Source organism: Ananas comosus, linkage group 6, assembly GCF_001540865.1.
Source record: "Ananas comosus cultivar F153 linkage group 6, ASM154086v1, whole genome shotgun sequence".
In the NCBI taxonomy this organism is placed as follows: domain Eukaryota; kingdom Viridiplantae; phylum Streptophyta; class Magnoliopsida; order Poales; family Bromeliaceae; genus Ananas; species Ananas comosus.
The window spans coordinates 469,468-490,263 of NC_033626.1; the positions used below are offsets into that span (position 1 = coordinate 469,468).

At 37.1% G+C, this 20,796-nt stretch overlaps 4 protein-coding genes across 4 annotated transcripts; 2 read left to right on the top strand and 2 right to left on the bottom strand.

Annotated features, from left to right (window-relative positions):
• LOC109711887 (hydroxycinnamoyltransferase 1-like) lies at positions 1,556-6,671 on the top strand. The gene is made up of 4 exons (XM_020235239.1): positions 1,556-1,585; positions 1,982-2,394; positions 5,345-5,826; positions 6,024-6,671. Exons 2-4 carry the CDS (start codon positions 1,984-1,986, stop codon positions 6,433-6,435), a joined length of 1,305 nt encoding a protein of 434 aa, XP_020090828.1. The 5' UTR covers positions 1,556-1,585; positions 1,982-1,983; the 3' UTR covers positions 6,436-6,671.
• On the top strand, positions 6,918-7,813 carry LOC109711888. The gene has a single exon (XM_020235240.1). It carries the CDS (start codon positions 7,233-7,235, stop codon positions 7,608-7,610), a length of 378 nt encoding a protein of 125 aa, XP_020090829.1. The 5' UTR covers positions 6,918-7,232; the 3' UTR covers positions 7,611-7,813.
• Positions 8,850-9,724, bottom strand: LOC109711889 (hydrophobic protein OSR8-like). Its single transcript, XM_020235241.1, has 2 exons — positions 9,476-9,724; positions 8,850-9,382 (listed from the first exon to the last, which is right to left on the bottom strand). Exons 1-2 carry the CDS (start codon positions 9,560-9,562, stop codon positions 9,248-9,250), a joined length of 222 nt encoding a protein of 73 aa, XP_020090830.1. The 5' UTR covers positions 9,563-9,724; the 3' UTR covers positions 8,850-9,247.
• On the bottom strand, positions 10,451-18,250 carry LOC109711886 (serine carboxypeptidase 24). The gene is made up of 9 exons (XM_020235238.1): positions 17,894-18,250; positions 13,092-13,199; positions 12,824-12,919; positions 12,625-12,717; positions 12,000-12,085; positions 11,316-11,737; positions 11,133-11,228; positions 10,913-11,018; positions 10,451-10,824 (listed from the first exon to the last, which is right to left on the bottom strand). Exons 1-9 carry the CDS (start codon positions 18,204-18,206, stop codon positions 10,681-10,683), a joined length of 1,464 nt encoding a protein of 487 aa, XP_020090827.1. The 5' UTR covers positions 18,207-18,250; the 3' UTR covers positions 10,451-10,680.

The window sequence follows — 20,796 nt, forward strand, 5'->3', positions numbered from 1 at the left end:
AATTCATTTTCGTTCCGGGTAGGCAGGGAATAGGACAACATTGGACACTCCATCACATGAGCAATTATTAGGTGTGACTCGAAATTAATAATCGATTTTAGTTTAAAATTTCAACTTGTCGGTGATTTCTAGTGCAACTAATTTGAAAAGTAAATTGTGGAGAAAAAATGAATATCTGTAGTGGGTAGTAGACGGATCGGATCGGATCCAAAATGCATTAAGAATTTTCCCTTCTAATTTTTTGCCCTAGAGGCGACAAATCGTGATTGGTTGTATTCAAACATTATATTTCTTTTTTATAGTAATGTTCTCTCCTTACTCGTCCGTAATTTTTTCCTGCAAAGAGTTTTTCACGTAAATCAGTGTGTTTTCTTTTATTTCTGCTTATAGTTTGATTATTTCGTGTTTGTCATTTTCGTTTTTGTTTGTGGTTTTATTGTAACAGTAATAATGCCAAGCTTTGGTCCAAAATGTTACTAGTGACTAAACTCCCAAGCTCTTGATAGGGATGTCAATGGGTCGGGTTTGGGTCGGACTTTCAAAAACCCAAATCCAAACCCGAAAACCAAATTAAAATTCGAACCCAAATCCGAATCAGGCGGGTTTTAAAAATTCATATCCATATCCGAACATGACCAAAAATTCAAAACCCGAATCTTATCGTATTTCAAAATATATTATAGTAAAATCAAAATTTTCAAAATAAAATTTTTAAATGAGTGAGCCGGCTCGTGTTCAGCTCACGGTCAAATTGATATTTGGCTCGCTCAGGCTAAGCTTGAATTAAAAAGAAAGCTTGAAATTCATTTCAAGCCAAACTTGAGTATTACCCGACTCGCTCGAATTATACTACGCCCGTTTATCCAAGAGCCCATATTGTGCGTTGTCTTATCAATTTTTCTTTTCTAATACTATGAGCCCAAAAAATTTTTAAACTCTAGAATATTCCAGCAGTGGGCCCTCATCTTTTCAATAAAATACTACACTACAATAAAAATAGTATATAACGATACTTTTAAATATCAGTATATGTCAAAAAAAATATTGCTGGCTAAATTACCGATACTTTTTAAAAGTGTTGCTATATGTGAAGTCGCTATACGTGGAGCCGACTTGATATTTGGCACCTACTCCTCAAGCGACCTGTGGCGGAGGAAAACGTACGTGGCGATCGTAACCCTCTACGGTTCTTACGAGATCCTTATGGCCAAACTCAAGCTGCTGGAACCCTACCTCGTCGGCTACGACGACGGAGGAGGAGAGAGAGAGATTGTGATTATTATTATTATTATTTTATTTGTAAGCAGTCTGAGTGGGCTGAATGAGATTGGTTGAGTAGAGAAACTTTTTATTTTTAATTGAATTGAGCTTTATATTTTTTACAGTATTTTTAATTGAATTGAACTTTGGGATATACTAATTATAGTATTTTTCATAATAAAGAAACATAGAACATTTACTTTTTTTTTCTACAGAGAAATAGAAAAGTATCTGAGAGAGTGCCTATATATTAATCCTTTTCCTTTCTCTCTTCCCCTCACAGTAGTCTCGTACCCTCTCCTTTTCTCACTCACTCTCTTGGGAGGTACATATTGTTTTCTACATAATTTCTCTCCTCTCACTCTTTTCCATTCTCTATTTTCTTTAACATTTGTGTTGTTATAATTAATACCTAGTGTAATTTTTTTAAAAAAAAACTTTCTTGGATTTGCATTTAATTTCCTTCTTTTTACAAACAAAACTCAGAGATTTTTCCGAACAACTTGTAATATAAAAAGTTACCGCGCTTTCAAAGCAGAAACAAAAGTAGGACTATATATGTTTTTTTTCTTTTTGGTTGCACCAAAAGTTTTTGAGAATTTTTTAAGTTTTAAAAAGCAGAAGCAAAAATAGAGCCAAATAAAAATGTAAAATGGTCTCTTTCGTTCTTTGCTTTCTCTTATATTTGACGATCGATATTGCGAGTTGCGGCATGCAGCAGCAATGAACATCAGAGTGCGGCAGTCGGCGATGGTGAGGCCGTCGGAGCCGACGCCGCAGCGGCGGCTGTGGAACTCGAACCTGGACCTAGTGGTGGTGCGGTGGCACACGCCGAGCGTGTACTTCTACCGCAGAGCAAGAATTCTCAATAACTTCTTTGATGCGGCGGTGCTCGAGGCGGCGCTGGCGCGGGTGCTGGTGCAATTCTACCCGGTGGCGGGGCGGCTCGCGCGTGACGAGGACGGGCGAATTGAGATCGACTGCAATGCCGAGGGGGTGCTCTTTGTTGTCGCTGAGGCCGACTGCACCGTCGACGACTTCGGAGACTTCGCGCCCACCCCGGAGATGAAGCGGCTCATCCCCAGTGTGGAGTACACCGACGATGTCTCCTCCTTTCCGCTCCTCGTGCTTCAGGTAGGGGTGCAATTCAGCTTGCCATTCGTAAGCCAGCTCATGTTCGGCTCGAAATGAGCTCGAGATCGAATCGTTCGTTTAGTAAACATCGAACACGAGCTGGAGCGTTCTCGTTCCCGTTCGGCTCAATAATAGCTCGAACAAATAAATTTTATATTTATATATATAAATAAATAATTATATATATATATAATATAGATTTTTATTATTTGATTTTTATTTCAATCTATATATAATTTCTAACTCAATTATAAAAAAAATTCATTTATATCTAAAGGTTTAATCATACATTACATCAAAGTTAAATAGATAAAGTCTCCTATATTTATTTTTTATATATAATTTTTAATTTTTTTAATTTATTGTTTATAAGTCAGCTCGTGTTCGTCTAACAAGAATGGAATTTTTTGGCTCGATATTTTAACCAGCTAGCTCGTGTTCGGCTCATTTATAGTCGGCTCCAGCTCATCTGTATTTGGCTCGTTGACACCTCTAGCTTCGCGTAAATAAAGTTCTAGCTCTATGTAAATAAAGTTCGAGAAATATATGCTAAGTCTAGGAACAAAAACAAGTTTGTAATCTAGAAAATTAATAGTTATTTCGAATTTTCATAAAATTCTCTAGCTGAATTGATAATTATTTCGAAATTTCATACATATTCCAAATAATGATAATGTAAAAAAAATAATTAATATAGTGTGAATCTCAAATCCTATTCATTCAATGACTATTAATATTTTTGTTTATTTTTGTCAATTTTTTAATACTAAAAACTTTAAAAAAGTATTTAAACTCTTGGAGAGTAGGTACAGAATATACATTTTATAAATGAAAATGACTATTTATACATCATAAACTCTTGGATACAGAAATTCACAATTTTTTTTAAGATTTCAATACTAATAATAATAATAAAAATAAAATAAGTGAGTAAATATAAGTCAAAAAAATTAGAATGTTAACTTTACATCTGTAATAAAGGTGCACAGATAGCGTTACTTCTCTACAAATAGAATGTAATATCTTAATAATATTTTAATTTTTAATATAAAAAAATAATGCAGCCAATTTAGCGTTAGAGTCTTTTAAAAAATGCTACTCAATTAAACTGAGTCGAAATTTTGGTCAAGTTCAATAACTTCACAATTGGTGCGAGAAATTTTTAAACAACTATAATTTTTCTTTTAGCGTGAAACCTGAGTTCGGAAAACACTTTTCAAAATCTACGTGTCATATTGTAAAGTTATTTTGACTAAGTTTGAGAAGCAAATTCAATTGTTTCAGTCTCTTTTTTATATTTTTAATTTATTTTCAAAGTATTTTGTAATTTTTCTATTTTAAGTCCAACTATTTAACTATTTATAATTTGATTAGATTTAAAAATATATTAGAATTTACTATCATCATTAAATAGGATTCTAAGTATTGTCTATATATAGGCGATTCGATTAATATAATTAAAATTTAATAATTAATTAATAATATTTTCATCTTTATCGAAAAAAAGAAAAAAAAATCTTCTTGTAAAACGGTTTTAGAAATTAAGCTAAAAGACATATATAGTTGTGAAGCACGTGGGGTTTGGTAGCTGGTACCAGTATTTATATATCTTTCGAAAATTTAAACATAGTTTATTTGATAATAATATTTTGCCTAAATTACAGAAAATTTTTCTGTCAAAATTTAATTTTTCATTTTCTTTCCTATCATTTAAAAATCTACACTTTGTCCCATTGTAAAATAAAAAATATTCACAAGGAGTACTGTGTGAACTGTAATGATAAAATAACTATTTTGCCCCTCACCATTTTGCCCATCAGGCTGAGAGCATTTTTGGCATAAAAAAATATATAATAATATTTTACAAACGAAACCCTAACGGATTACTAACGGCAGCGGGTAAAGTTAATATTTTTTATTTTACAAGAGGGCAAAGTGTAGATTTTTAAATGACAGTGAAAAAAGTGAAAAATCTAATTTTGACAGAAAAATTTTCTGTAATTTAGCCTAATATTTTTATTGGTTTTTGAAAGTTTCTTCCAACATATTCTTTTCCGCAAGGATTTATTAATAAAATTGAGTTTGAGAAGAATATTTTATATATTAAAAGATAAATTTAATTTTTTTTAATAATAGTAAGAGATATCTGAACAAAAGCCTCAATTTAGAAATCATATCTAATATATCATTCAAAACTTCAAAAAAAAATTAAATTTAAAAAGAAAACATTTGTTAAACTTTTTTTTATTAGTTTTTAAGTGAAAAATAAATACAGGTAATGATAATCTATAGTTATTTCCATCGTTCGTTTTTATTAGATGCATCTCCGCTCGCTATTATTAGAGATGTCAACGGGTCGGATTCGGGATGGATTTTTAAAAATCAGAACCCGAACCCGACTCTGAACCCAAGACCCGAACCCGAACCCGAACCCGAACCCGACGGATTTTAAAAATCCATATCCAAACCCGAACCCGACCAAAAATCCGAAACCCGAACCCGAACCCGAAAATTTGAACCCGAAATAATTATTTCTTTTTTCAATATTTCAAAATCTATTATATTAAATCTAAATTTTTAAAATACAAATTCAAATATAACATCAAATTTATATATATATATATATATTATATAATACAAAATAAATTCAGGTTCGGGTCGGGTTCGGATTCAGGTCGGATATAATCAAAATCCATATCCGAATCCATATTCGTCGGGTTTCTATTTTTTATATCCATATCTGAATCCATACCATATCCATCGAATATATCCGTTTCATTCAGGTTCGGGTTCCGATAAAATTTCGGGTATCCATACCCATTGACATCCCTAGCTATTATTGTCACATCGTGAAAGTAAAGAGATGTGCCCAGCAACATATTTTTTTCGCACGAGATAGCTACAGCTGAAAGCAGAAGTGTTGGACATTGATAGTGAAATCCGGAAACAGGTGACCTACTTCCAATGCGGGGGCGTCGCGCTAGGGGTGGGGATGCAGCACTACGTCGCGGACGGGTACACCGGAATCAACTTCATCAACTCGTGGGCCAACCTCGCCCGCGGCCTCCCGCCGACCATCCGCCCCTTCATCGACCGCACACTCCTCCGCGCCCGCAACCCCCCGACCCCCTCGTTTCCCCACGTCGAGTACCACCCCCCTCCCTCCATATCCACCGAGGTAATCTCACCGTCTCCCACGTCCAACAAGGCCACAGCCACCGTCGTTCGCATGTTCAAGCTCACTCCGACCCACATCGATGAACTCCGGGCTAGGGTGCCCCCTGGATCGCCGAAATTCAGTTTGTATGCTCTCGTCGCTGGGCACGTGTGGCGGTGTGCGTGCCTCGCGCGGGGACTACCGGCGGACCAGCTCACCAAACTGTACATTGCTGTGGACGGACGACAGCGTCTGAAGCCGCCACTGCCCGATGGGTAAAGAGAACCGTTGTTCTCTAAAATCTTAAACCGTTAAAGATGACAATTTAGCATTTACTAGTATGAAATGCACTGGCGTTACCAACTTCCTTTTTTGTTGAAAGATGTGAACTAGTCAATTGTTTTTTTTTTTTCTTCCGAATGTTTAAGCAGTCGGAGAACGGTAGCTTAATTAATGCTTTTATCTTCAACAGATACATCGGGAACGTTATTTTGACGGCAACTCCGATCGCCACAGCAGACGAGGTCATCGCAGGGGTGCCCGAGGCCGCCGCTAAGGTCCAGGGCATGCTGGCGAGGATGGACGACAAGTACATGACGTCGGCGCTGGACTACCTGGAGCTGCAGCCGGATTTATCAGCGCTGGCAAAGGGACCGCACACGTTCCGGTGCCCGAACCTCGGGTTGACCAGCTGGGCACGGTTGCCGATACACGACGCCGACTTTGGGTGGGGCCGGCCGGCGTTCATGGGGCCCGGCGGGATCGCCTACGAGGGACTGGCGTACGTGCTTCCGAGCCCGACTGGCGACCGGAGCCAGTCGATCGCCATATCATTGCAGGCGGAGCACATGGACGAGTTCGGCAAGCTCATTTACCAGATTTGAAACAGCCGGACACGCCGAAGGAATTGGTCGACCATGGTGACTCCCATCTCATCATGAGATGTATCCTTTTTTTTTTTCTTTTTTTTTTTGTATCTTTCAGTCGGTGATGAATATTGTATAGTACACGGCAACGGTAATAATAGTAACTAAATGAGTATCTGAGTGTCCTCTTTTGTGTTAGGGCCATGTTATTTTCTCTGAAAACGGAAAACTAGGCCCCTATATTATCAAAAGTACGGATACCTCCATATTTATAAATTATTTTTGATGATGGGATATTCGATTTAACGATCGGTTCCATTAGACATAATCTACGCTATTGAAACTATATAAAAACTAAATTTCATAATTTTTTGACTTTACTTGCCTAGTGACCAAGTAACCTAAAAATGAACTGCTCACATGACCAGATCTGGTCGCCTCACAAGGCACGAACTCGGACAGGCAGTGGCCAAAACCGACCTGAGATTTAAAGAACTCGGGCCACCACGCTAGGCCCACACAAAAAAAGATCACTTGGCTCCTGCTGTTGTTGGACTAAAAAGAGATGAGATGAAAGGAGATAGAACATATATGCTTCTGCGTTTTCGCAAGGGATCATAAATATATCATATCATCTCTCACATCGTCTTTTCTCTGAGATGTGGCATATTTTGTCCGCAATCCCAAAGGGATCCTTTTGTTGCATTTGTTAGGCCCACCCCACCATTCCAGGGTACAGGGGCCCGTCTGATGAACCAAATCGAGATCAGAAAAAGGAGCCGAAAGAAAAAAAAAAAGAGGAAAACGGAGGAGCGATGGAGTCGGGGGGCGACGAGTGGTTGGCCGCCGACAAGGTGGAGCATGCGGTGGCGTGCTTCGCGATCGCGCTCGTCGCCTCCGCCCTGGCCGCGCGGAGCCGCCGCCCCATCCTCCGCCGCCGGAGCGCCGCCCTCGGCTCCGCCGCCGCCTTCCTCGCCGGCTCCGCCAAGGAGGCCGCCGACGCCCTCGGCCTCTGGGGCTCCGCCGGCGCCTCCGCCAAGGACGCCGCCGCCGACCTCCTCGGCCTCGCCCTCGCCCGCCTCGCCCTCGCCGCCTCCCGCAGCATCCCCTCCTCCTCCGAGCGCAAGCGAGGGGTCTCCACCTCCTCCTCCTCCTCCGGCGACGAGCGCGAGCAAGGGGTCTCCATGGTGTAGATAGGGGGGGCAGATACTACGTGGAAGATCCAAAAACATCGAGAGGATGATCCAATATCCAATCCGATTTTGATTTCTGAATACGTCGGATATTTAGTTTGTAAGTTTTTAGTGTCCTTAACACTAAGAGGGCTTAAATATGATTCTTGTTGAAAAAAATTCGGTCCCATAGGTACAAATTAATGTTCTCTGTTGTTGCGATTCTTCTAGTTTTATGCGTATATGAAGTTTCTTTATAACTCCATAGAATGAAATGAAACTTTGGATGGAAAACCAAGCATTTGCCATGATTAAGGGCTACATGGCCGTGCTATAGAGTGAAGTAGGATGATGCAGCTTGATGAAATGATAATTGAATAATGCTATTAGGAAATAGATCAAAAGCAATCATTTAAACTTACAAAGGATTTCTCTTGAAAAGAAGAAGAAAAATGGCGAGGTTGCTGGGATTAAAGTGGTAAGAGAGCAGAATGAAAAGCAAAACACATACATTGGAAGGAGAAAGTCGTCGACTAAGGCAATCACAGTTACATATCGTGATGGAGTGTTCGATTATCGCAAGTTTTCTCATCTAAATCAAAATTATGCAGTACTAGGGTTCGCTGAAATTGCAACTGGAACCAGGACTTCGGTTTCTGTCATTATACAAAATCCTACATTCTTTCGCTATTTCGAACTTCACTGTACATAGAATTGAACTACAAAGCTACTATCCCTAGCTTCACTTTCAGTTTAATCAATCACACCTACGACTTATTCCTGTCATAACTTACCAAAACACCACCTAAGAAGCTAATTTCCTCAATTTCAGTTTACTACAAGGATACAATTACCTATGCGAAGAACACAGAATCCTAATCTCCCAAATTCCATTTCAACTTCAAAGCTCATTGTCATATATGAGAGGATAGGAGTATACCTGCTGCGCTTGGCTTCAAAAATAGCTTCTTTACTCAGCACATAGACATTTCAAAGATCAAAAAGTTCACAGCTTTTACTGTGAACTTTTGGCCTTCAAATTTAGAAATTCCAACTCGGAGTTTCTGACTCACAAGAAAGCTGTTGGTTGGAGCTCCATGAATTGCGAAGCTTTACCACTCAACCAACATTTATGACCAAAAGCTCCGACCAAATCAGACACATCCTAAGAACTCAGGTTACTATACAACTACCATTGTTATGCATCTATCCACACTCTGAAAACTTAGAGAGCATTTACAACATGGCTACACAATTGAATGAAGATAAAACTCGCAAACTTCATTAACTTATCGGCACCGCAATCACATAAATTATTGGCTTCATAGATCCTCTGTTTCTAATTTTGCATCTAAAGAAACCCATCTGATGTACCAATATATTCTAGCTCTACAATGTTCATCATCTAATTATCGCTTGAAGTTTACATGAACATGCAAACATGATGAAAGATCCAAGTAAACATAATACAAGATCATCCGCTACCAAATCAAGTAGATCAAATGACAAAATAAGCATGACTCAATTGAAAATTTCATCATGTCCATCACAGATTCGCCATTAATCCCATAAACAGAAGCATGATCGAGAACAACAAATTGACAAGATAGGAAAAGAGGGAACGGAGGCGACGAACCCTAATTGCTGATGATGATGAGCTAGGCGACGGGTTGGTAGTAGTCGTACTCCCTGCGGAAGCGATCGGGATCGACGGCGACGATGACGTAGACGGCGTAGATCATGCCGGGGATGTAGCCGAGGATGGTGAGCACCAAGCAGATCAAAAACTCAAGCTGCAGTCATGGAGAGCGAAGAGATCGTTAGGGTTGGGTTAGGGTTTTGCGATGGATCGGAGAGGAAAGAGGGGGAGAGGGGGAGAGGCGTACGGTGCAACAGCCATGGCGGAGGCAGACGCCGAGTGGGGGTAGGAGGATGGCGCATAGGATCTCGAGGAAGATGGCGCACGCGCCCATGGCTACGGCTTCTTCTTCTTTAAGCTTCTTCGGTGCGTTAATGGCCGAGGGATTCGTCGTCGGGTGTTTTGGGGAGGCGATCGGGGGATGTGGGAACGAAGGGGACGGTCATGCGAAGTGTGATAAGCAGCGGTGCGATCTATGCGTGACGCGTGTCCATTGAGAGCTGTAAAAATATATATATATATATATATATATATATATATATATATATATAATAATAAACTAATATTATAATAATAATAATAATAAAGTATGCAGACCCATCTAGATCATCTGCTGTACTAGTCTAAATTTATTATTTATTTATTATTATTATTATTATTATTTAGGAAAAAAAGGGTTGAATTTGGATTTGCCTTTTTATACAACAAAATAATTTCTCGGAATTCTAAACTTAGGTGCTTTCCGACGAGCAAAATACAAGAGAGCTAGGATCATATCGTGTTCGGACCTGGTAAAGATGAGTTAAACACAAACTAACTCAAACAAATTGTAAGCTGATCTATTGAATTCATCACAAGTTCGAGCCGATTACAAGCTATTGACGCTTTCAACTTTTTGCCCTTAAATGCATTTGAATTTAAGCTTTTGGCTGCTAAATCAATGTGTCTCAAAAGTCAATATATATTAGAATCCAGCTACTATATTCTTCTAAGTATAGATTTTTCTGTACTCGTAAGTTTTCGACCGTTAGATTCATCTTTTTGATCATTTTTATATGTTAAATTATACTGTTCAACCAATCATCCATTCAACCTTAGGAACCACTATTATTCTAATCGAAAATTACTATCATCTTATCCGTATATTTTGTCATGCAACGGTCAAAAACTTATGAGTAAGAAAAGAAAAAAAAAAACTTCTGAAACTAGACTTTAAGAGAAAGAGCCAAAAGAAATGAACGAATAATTTGCTTTCAAATGTTCAACGCATTATTTCCAGCAGAGAATTTTCTAGTGCCAATGAATCACTCTCCCTTCATGATACATTTTTTATTTTCGACCTACTTCCTAATCCTAAGTTCATCTATCCACCATCACTCTCTCCCTCCTCATTTTCTTTTCTGAAATTGCTTCAAATTTCACAAACAGAAACAACATTTTATGCTGCAGGTCTTAAGATTTTGGTAATGGTTCTCCTGCTAAAAATGACTGGAACAGCTCGAATGCTCGTCGCGGCTGAAACAACGGCACCTCGTGCCCTGCTCCTCTCACCGACGCGAACGTCAACCCCTCGTATACCTCCGACCATCCTCCGACCTACGATTTTTGTTCTATTACGTCAGAAAATGATCGTATCATGTTATCATGCAAAATGTAGTGTTTTACGAATTTTATTGCGACTTACTTGTCGGCCCGAGTACCATGGATACCAAGGGATCTTCACCTTCAGATGGAGATGGCCGATCGAGAACCTTGTCGCCGTCACCGGTACCACTGAATCAGTGTCCCCACTGCGTGCATATCACCACACAACTTCATTAAATTTTGTCAATAGCTCCATTCAGAGAAAAGCTGTTTCAGAAACCAGGTGAAATAAGTGCCGACGAACGACAATTACGGCTTACCTAAACACCCATATCCTCAGACCTGCGCCGATCAGCTCCTTGTACGTCGGCAGCATGGAGATCTGAGAATCACGCCACGTCTTTATGAGTACGTCGCTGTTTACGTAATCAGAAACGGAAACGAAACAGTCACAACTAGATCGAAATAATCAAACACGGACGAATCGATTGTCACATTCGCACCTGCAGGCCGTCCATCTGTAAGGAATTCTCGTGATATTCGCATGCATCACTCTCTGCACGTCGGGACGGTTGTAGTACTTCTCGGCGTAAGTTTCAGTGCAGGGGTCGTAGCCCGAATAGGAGCGGCGGCGGAGTAAGGTGTTCTTGAGCCGCATGAGGGGGCGGTGGCGTGCAGAGGAATTGGAGGTGGCAGCAGCAGCAGCACAGGAGGGAGTGTAGATGCTGTACTGGTCGATGTCCCCGAACTCGTGGTTCATGGCGTAGTTGACAGCACCGTCGCAGGGGCGGGACGTCTTGACGGCGGAGAAGTTGCAGGAGGAGAGAATGGAGCGGTAGGTGCTGTCGGAGATCATGGCGTGGGTCCACCAGTAGGAAACAGTGCCGATGCTGTCGTAGTAGTTGTCCGTCACCGCGTTGCCGACCTACGCGACAGATAATCAATCCTACAGGCACTTCAATTGCGAATTCTAAATTGTTGAGTGCAATCTACAACGCCCGAAAGTTCTAAATGTGAAAAATCTTGTATAACAAATAATAACTACAAAATTGAGAGAAATTATATATTGTCCTTTATCCTAAACGTATGCGCGGAATCATCGAAAAGATAGATAATTTATAACAAGAAAAAGGAAATCCAAGCTACAATTGATCGCAAGATGAATAAACTTCCGAGTAAATACTCACGAGAAATCCCTTGAGGTTGATGAAGGGCTTTGATATAGCTTTGTTGTAGTCGACTATTTTCTTTGCCAACTGAGGCACATAGTGCCCTACAAAAAAAGAAACATCTATAACAAAAAAAAGGGCAATAAATGAAATATCGAAACTAAAACATACAGAAATCGCAGCGAAGGTCGTCAGTGCTTGCCAATTACAAGCTAGAAGCTGCTAAAATAGATTTTAATTTCGATTTTTCATCCTAGTCTCTGAACTCTGAATTTTCACCTAACTATATATAACTTGCTCTTTTAGATTCTTCACTTAAGTGAATTCACTTCTATATCGATTCTGAGTGCGATACCGTTGAAATCTCTAACATCTTGAACACGTAAATTGAAAATTAAACAGAAATTATCGACGCAAATGAACACATTGCAGTAAAAAAAAAAAGAAAAAAGTTCAGAAACTAGTTTCGACAATGCATTTTACGACAGAACATATTACCGCACCAGAACACTAATACAATGACAACAAGGGAATATATTCCTGAGTGGTTCACTAGTCCACAATGTTTTTCAATCAAGGTACTCAAACTCGGGACTTTTCACTGCCACATAATTGTAGTAAACTCGAACTCTCGAAGCCGTACCTGCATAGCTCTCCCCTGCAATGTAGAAATCTCGATGTTTATATTGCGGAAATCTCGAATACCAACCAACCAAAAAATGCAAAGCATCCTGAGCTGCAAAAGAATATCATAAAATGATCACTTTGATTCTAAAATAAACAGAAACAAGGCTATAGAATCTCATTTAACTAACTATGTCAACTTCGATTTTACAGCGTACCGGTTCGTTTATCCCCAGAGGTTTTTAGATCAGAGCTGGTGTTTGTGTACGAGAATCCGACGCCGGCGGGTGATTCAAGAAAAAGAAGGTTTGCTTCTGCAACAATGAATCATATCATTCTTAGCGCGTAGAACGCATAACAATAGTACTAGGAATATTGTTCTATAACTAGAATAGTAGGTTTCGAATTTGCAAACCGATATTCATGCAGAATACGGAGTATAAAACTGGTGCTCCGAATCACATAAGCCCGGTCATTATTATTTACCTCGATTCCACGAGTATTTGTTTAGGTACAGTGACGAGCCATTTCGTTTGATCCTGAACGGTCCGACCTCCTCCGATGCTCCGTAAGCCACCGAAGAGCAGCCCGGACCTGCACAAAAGAGCAACAACAACAAGCGATCACAAATTGCTCCAATATGCGCTTCTGGGCCGTAAAAATAAAAATTTCAAATATGAAATCTCCTGCTTCTAGCACGAAGATGCGCGCTTAGTTGTGATTCATTGGAAAGGATAATTAGTGCTTCTTCAAATAATTCTCGAGTAATGCTATGCTTATGTGAATGTCTACGCAATATTATGAATTGTTTGCAAGCATAGTATTATTCAAACAGTACTTCTATAGGCACGCCAAATAAGCCAAACCAAAATAGTACTAGATTCATAATAAAATTGAATTTATTATACATATGAACGAAATATGTGTGAGCCATCGGATCGGATTTTAAGGATCCGAACACCAAATTTTTATTTTCAATGGTCAATCAAACGCTCTATATATATTGCACACAAATATAAAAATAACACAATTTAGAATATCATTTTAATAGAAAATTATCATATTATTTATGTAGAATTAGTTTGAGCTACCCATTTGGCACCCTACTATATATATACTATACTTCTCTTAGTTTTCACTAGGGCTGTCAACGAGCAGAATGCAAGCGAGTTGGGGCGTGTTCATATTCGTTCGTATGTTATATGCGCCGAATACGAGCTAGCTTACGAACAATAAGTTAAATTATCTAAAAAATTAAGAAAAAATTAAAAATTAGAATCTTAATTTAATAATTAAAATTTATAAAATATAATTTTTTTTTATATTTGGGTTGGTCTAAAATTAAAGTAGTATAAATTTGTAATATACAGCTGTCAGCTGAAGACGAGTTAGCTCACGAACAGCTAGCTGAATTGCCCAGCCTAATTTCCACCCAATTTTTTGTTCTTTTTCTTTTTCTTTTTATCTCCTAATAACTCTTTACCAAGTAGAAACTAATAAGAATATAAAAAACCATAAAATCCAAATCCAAATCTCTCTCTCTCTCTCTCTCTCTCTCTCTCTCTCTCTCTCTCTCTCTCCTTCCACAAACACACACACACACAAACAGAGACAAAGAGGCAAATAATTAAAAGTTGGAGGCGCTTTTTAAAATGCGCCCTGCTTTTCTCCTCCCAACTCGCTGCGCGTGCCTTACTTCACATCAGGGTTTACCTCCACCCACTCTCTCTCTCTCTTTCTCCCTCTCTCTCTCTCTCTTGTAACCAAGTCAAACCATCCATATGTTAGACAGAGAAACAAGTGAACTCACATAGTCACATGTTATGTCAAGGGAACAGAGAGAAACAAAACAAATCTAGAGAGAGAGAGAGAGAGAGCACTGATGGCATGCTCCCAGCCCTTTGGCACAGACTGCAAACCCACTAAAAGAGAGGAAAACAGAAAGGTTGAGAAACTACTACTGCCTGAATCCAGCTCACCATTTATCACCGTGGACTGTCCAGTGATCTGCTCTTACAATCTTGTTCATTTCTTTCTTATAAGTACCACCGCATGGTAGATTTAACCTTTTTTTTTCTAAAAACTTAATTTTTTTTAAAGAAATAATAGTAATTTCATGCTAATTTGGCGCGTAAATCAAAAGCGCCAAAATTGCAGACTTAGAATCTTACTTTTACTCTTCAAATGTAGTCGAACTGTAAAGTTCTTCTCTCTTTTGAGGGTGTAATTTAAGTACAATCCCATGGTCGAGGATTTTTGAACACGAAAGTGATTTTGCTGCACATCGGCGGAGGGATTGCCAGAAAAGATGGGAGGGAGACTCAGAGAGAGACAGATGAGTGGATGGTCCACAGCTGACATGGTGGACTAAGTCCAAACAAGATTGCTCATGCCTGTGAGGCAGAAAAAGTAGCTGGTGGTGTGTTGTTTGTAGTTACTTTTTTTTTCCTTTTTTTTCTCTCTCTTTTTTCTTCTTTTTTTTTTTTTGTTTGGTGAAATCCACAGGGTGATGATTACAAAGGATGCAGCAAAAAGAATAAAAATGGAGAGCCACAGCTTTTTAGATCTCTTTGTATAGCCTGACTCAGTCACATGAACCAACCAACTTTGGTGCCACACACACCTAAACAAACACATTAATAAGATTATCCTTAACGTAAAAAGTATAAAATTTATCTAAATTATACACCATTTTGAATTAGTTGTTTAATTTTTTAAAATTTTAATTTTACTGACTAATCTTTTAATTTTATTGAATTTGAGTCGGTCAACAGCACTTTAATTTTAAAATTTAAGTTAATTACTTTACGAGAATTACGTGAAATATCAACTTTTGAAGTCAAAGTATTATTGGCTGACTCAAATCGAACAAATTGCAAAATTGAATAGCAAAATCAAATTTTTTATTAGTTGGATATAGTGAATTCAAAATGGTGTACGGTTTAGATAACGTTTGGATGTTTTTACCAATCCTTAATAAGACCATAAGATCTTTCACACAGTGTCTCTTTGTGTATTCTTTTGACCTTTTAACTAGTGCAGTAAAAAAAGATTTGAGGGCCCTATTTTATATTGTCTTGTCCTTTTTTACTACTTAGATCCTTGTTGTTTTTATTTAAAAAAGTACTTGCTATGGTACTATTGGTTAATTTAGGGTTGGATGTGGTCCTTCTTTTTTTTTCTTTTTTTAAATTAACAATAAAACAACTAAACAGGTTAAAATTTATTCACATGTTAATAGTGGAGCTGGGGATTATTAAGACTTTATTAACATTATATATAGAGAGAGTTGAACTGAAATATTATCAATAGCATTTGGACTCTTTTGCTATCGATTTTTTAGCCGTTAGATCTACACTTTAATCAATTCCACCCTTTAAATCATATTATTCAACCAACCAGTCACTTAACCTTAGGGGGACCACTATCATCATAATCCTACAATTTTTCATATAATAGTTAAAAACTCGATAGCAAAAGAGCCCAAATACTATTAATAGTATTCCAGCCCAATTCTCTCTCTCTCTCTCTCTCTCTCTCTCTTCTCTCTCTCTCTCTCTCTCTCTCTCTCTCTCTCTCTCTATATATATATATATGTGTGTGTGTGTGTAGAGTCCGGCTACTACACTATTAATAACACCAAGCGCTTGGTGCTATTGAATTTTCTACCGTTAGATCTATTTCTTTGACGATTTTTATCCGTTAAATCATACTATTCAACCAATCACTCACTCAACCTTAGTGGATTGCTATCATTCTAACCTCACATTCCTTCAGAGTCACTCTTTAAGTTTCTCAATTCTAAAAAATTACGAGTTCTAATTCTGCATTTATCGTTTAATGGCATTCGGATGAAACATCAAATACATTTCTAAACTATTTCCATCTAATTGATCATTAAGCACTTAATTCATTGTTCCAAACTTAAATCTATATATGGTCAGTGTTATTCTTATTGATATCCTTTAACTCCTAAATTAAAAGCTTCTCTTAGTTTCCCCAAAGGACAAAAAGTTATTCAAAAGGGACATCAATGATCCTAACATGTTCATCACTGTTTGTGTTGACTAAGAGCTGTGCAAAAATATTTGCAAATTTCAAAGCACTACTACCAACTTTGGCAAATTATATCCTCAGAATAAAGTATTTATATAGTTTTTTTCCCTAGTTAACCTAGAATAATAGTACATTGGATACAATGCACCTATTATTATTAATTATTATTATTAGATTTTTTTCTTTGCATATAAATCACCTAAATTTCTTAATATAAAAGCTAGCAAATATATCTATAAATATTGTCAAAAAAATACTAATTATCTGGTCATTTATTTGAAAACCAATACAAGAATTTTATATAAACATCCAAATAGTAGTGTAATGTTATAGTTAGTAAATGTGAGAGATCTAGTGAAATGCATAACTCATGATAAATAATTTGAGGGACTCATACGTAATACTACAACAATATAGGGACATATTCCTAAAAAAGGGAAAAGCCAATATTACAGTAGGTGGGGACCCACCACCACTGCCACGTAGACTATCTAATTTTGTGCCACGTGGCCTTCCCGCGTTATGCATTTACTGTGGGTAGGTAATGTGTACCTAAACATAGATTTTGCTCAATTACCTCATCATTTTCGAATCAATGTCGCTCACTAATTTAATTCCAAAAATTTTACAAAAATTACAATAAAAACAAAAGGAAAAAAAGTTGGATTGACTACACAATTATTATCTAAAATATCAATTTAATAAGCATAAATGATGAATAAAAAATACGTAAAATTTATCAGTTAAAATAAATATTATTCATTAAAGAGTATTAGAGATGATGACTAAAACTTGAAACTAAGTCTAAAGAATTCATTATCTAATTATAAAAATAAAGCTCAGAAATATATTTAATTAGTAACAACTAGCTACAACTATAGCAAAAATTAGATTAAAGGTTTAATTAATTTCTTTGCATAATATTTTTCAACCTTATGAAAATGATAACACCAAGCAAATTAAACAAACCCTCTTGAAAAATGAAAAGCACACTCCCTTTTAGCTTTATATTCAAAGTAACACACACACACATCACTGTGGAATAATATATGAAATAATTATCTTTTAAAAATTTTGAACTTTAGATTCAACTTCTAAGATATTAAACCGAAAGAGAATGATATTTTAATAATTTATATTCAACAAATATGTCGATATATGTGCATATTAAAAAAAAAGAAAAAGAAAAAGAAAAAAGAAAAAAAAGAACAACAATGTTACGAGGGACTAACCTCCATTGAGCCAAAGAACGAGGGGCTTCACAGAAGAGTCCACGGTGGCCTCCGTGAGCCAATAGAAGAGGGCCCTGCCGTGGACCCGGTCCACGGTGACGTACCCGGAGAACTGGTCAAAGCCCACCGGGGGTTGACCGGGGAGAGCCCTTATACGATCCCGATCAGCTTCTGAGCATCGCTCTCCACGAGTGTCCCCCACAACAACACCAACAATGGCGACTAACAGGAGCAGTAACCAAAACCAGAGGAGGAAGAAGATGAAAGGAGAGTGCATGGTGGTGTAGTGGGGTGGTCTTTTTTGTGTACCCATTAATTATTCTCACACAAGATACGTATATATATATATATATATAGTTTGTAGCTCTACGTATATATATATATATAGGGTTCTTTTTGTTATCTAAAAATGGAGCGAGCAACAATGTGATGGGTAAGCAAAGTAGAGGTGTGGAGAATCTATACCATTGCCATTAATATTTGACTTCAAATCAATTATTATATATATATATACTATACTTATACTATATATATATATATACTAGCCTAGGGAGTGGAAATAAATGCAATCGCAACATGCATTCTCCACTCACTCTCTCCTACTCTCCTCTCTCTCTTACATAGTCAGTGTGTGTATAATGTACATTGATACGTGTGCACAGTGGTATACCATGCAGGGGACTTGAGAAAGCTGGTTTTGGTCTGAAGAAGAGAAAGAAGTGACCTTGATTAGATCATGTGACAAAACGGAGGTTTCTTGGAGGAAACTAGGCCATAATTCACTAGTAGAGATCACTGTATTTTACAGCTACGTAACCTGAACTTATTGTATCATATAACTTATATTTATATTATATATAATTATATATCATCAATATATATATATTAATATACTGATTAAAATCGCGCTTGTCGCTACAAAGTTTGTATCTATGGATTTTAAAGCAAGTTGCAGTGGAAAGGTCAGGAAATGGGACAAGTAGTGGACCCATTTATTTGTACCTAGAGATATAATTATTTATTTTAATTATATCTTAAACAAACTGTTATGATTTGCGTGGGGTATTATCACTTTAGTTTAATATTAAGTGCGCATGATGTGTACTCTATCTACAATTTCAAACAAAGCCAAGAGATGATTAAGGCTTATTCTTTAAACTGTGATTGTTAGGATTATAGTCATATTTATTGTCACACAAAACAGCTTTTTCTAACTAATATTCAACCACCATGCATATCTTTTTGACAAATTGTACTTAACCTGCAACACAGCAATACAAAAAGATGTGGGTTAGGCCAATTGAATAGGACCTAACTTTTGAATTCTTTTCTCAGAAAGAAGAAAGAACAAACATGTTTTTCTAATTAATGACCCAAAATATTAAATACCTTATCCATTATTGGCATGAGAGGCACTAGCTTGTGGGTCAAAACAATGCCTCTCCTCTTTTTCCCTATTTAATGAGTTGGATGGTGTTTCAAACATGTTATGGGCCCTCATAAATAAATGTTGTTCCTCTTCTATAATCTAATGTTTTGACCACTTGACCCAAAAAAAAATAATAATGTATATACTATTTATCATATTTATAGGGATCTGTATGAAATTAACCCTTTTATATACTATGTGTGCAACCTCTTGACAAATTTAGCCTTTGCCCCTTAGTGAGAGGCAGAAAATAATAATTATGGTGTTACCCTTTAATGTACTGTTTTACTTGTTACTTCGTCACAATTCACATGGGCCAAAGTTTCCAAAACTGCTCATCTACAATGATATTTATATATAGGTGCCTTAAAAAGAGTGAACCATTTGTCATAGAACAATCCACCATTTTCACTAGGGAGGTATATATATATCATGTAATTTATATGTACAGGATTAACCCTAGCTAGCTAGGAACCAAACAATGTGTTTTATATTAAATTGAATGCTATTTTGTTTATTATTTAGCTTAGCCTTTGTTATCTACTTATTGTGCTTTTAGTTCAATGCACAAACTGTTGGATTTAGTAAATTTATTGATTTGTTTAAGTAAAATTGCTCAAATTAGAAGAAGCAAAAGTTGAGAAAAATATCAACAAAAATAGGGGGTGATGATGTTAGCGTATCCAAAATTAATAACGAGCAACAAATTCCTTATAGATAAAAAAATATTTTTTCAGACAAAATTATTTTTTTGAAATATTTTTTGAAAAAACCATACTTTTTCTTTTTCGTTGTTCAAATAGAGGACAGGTTGGATATTAATTGCGCGACATTGACAAGTGAGAGCCCTAATAACAAACCACAGCTACTTAAAGCCATTCTCATTAATTTTCATACATAGGTATATTAAAAAAAAAAAAAAAACTTTCTATTAAGGTTCACCATTCAAGGCTCTTTGAAATGCGTGCGAAACCCCACAACAAAGGTCTCCTCTCCTCTCCTCTCTATGCTCTCATTAATTATCATACGACATAAATGAGCACGAGGTGTAGGGGAGAGAGAGAGAGAGAGAGAGAGGAGGAGAGAGAAAATGAATAAATATTAAATAAATATTTTGCATGGTTTTATCCCTAGAGGATAGGGTAGCTACAGTGGGGTGGTATATAAATGGATATATTATTTTTGCCGACATGAATTATTAATATTTGTATGTTTAGAAGATGACGAAGTGGTTTGTTTCTGTCACCTTTCTTATGTACGTACGTATGGAGGGGAATAAATACCATGCATGCAGAGCCCAAAGTGTGGTTAATTATATGCATATATATTAATCTATGAGCATATGATTATTTTAGAAGTTTTAGGTTTAGGGTATGAACAAAACTGATGAGTTTGCATGTGACTAACTCCATTATTTTAGATTAGGGGTTTTAGGTTTAGGGTATAAACAAAACTGATGAGTTTGTATGCGACT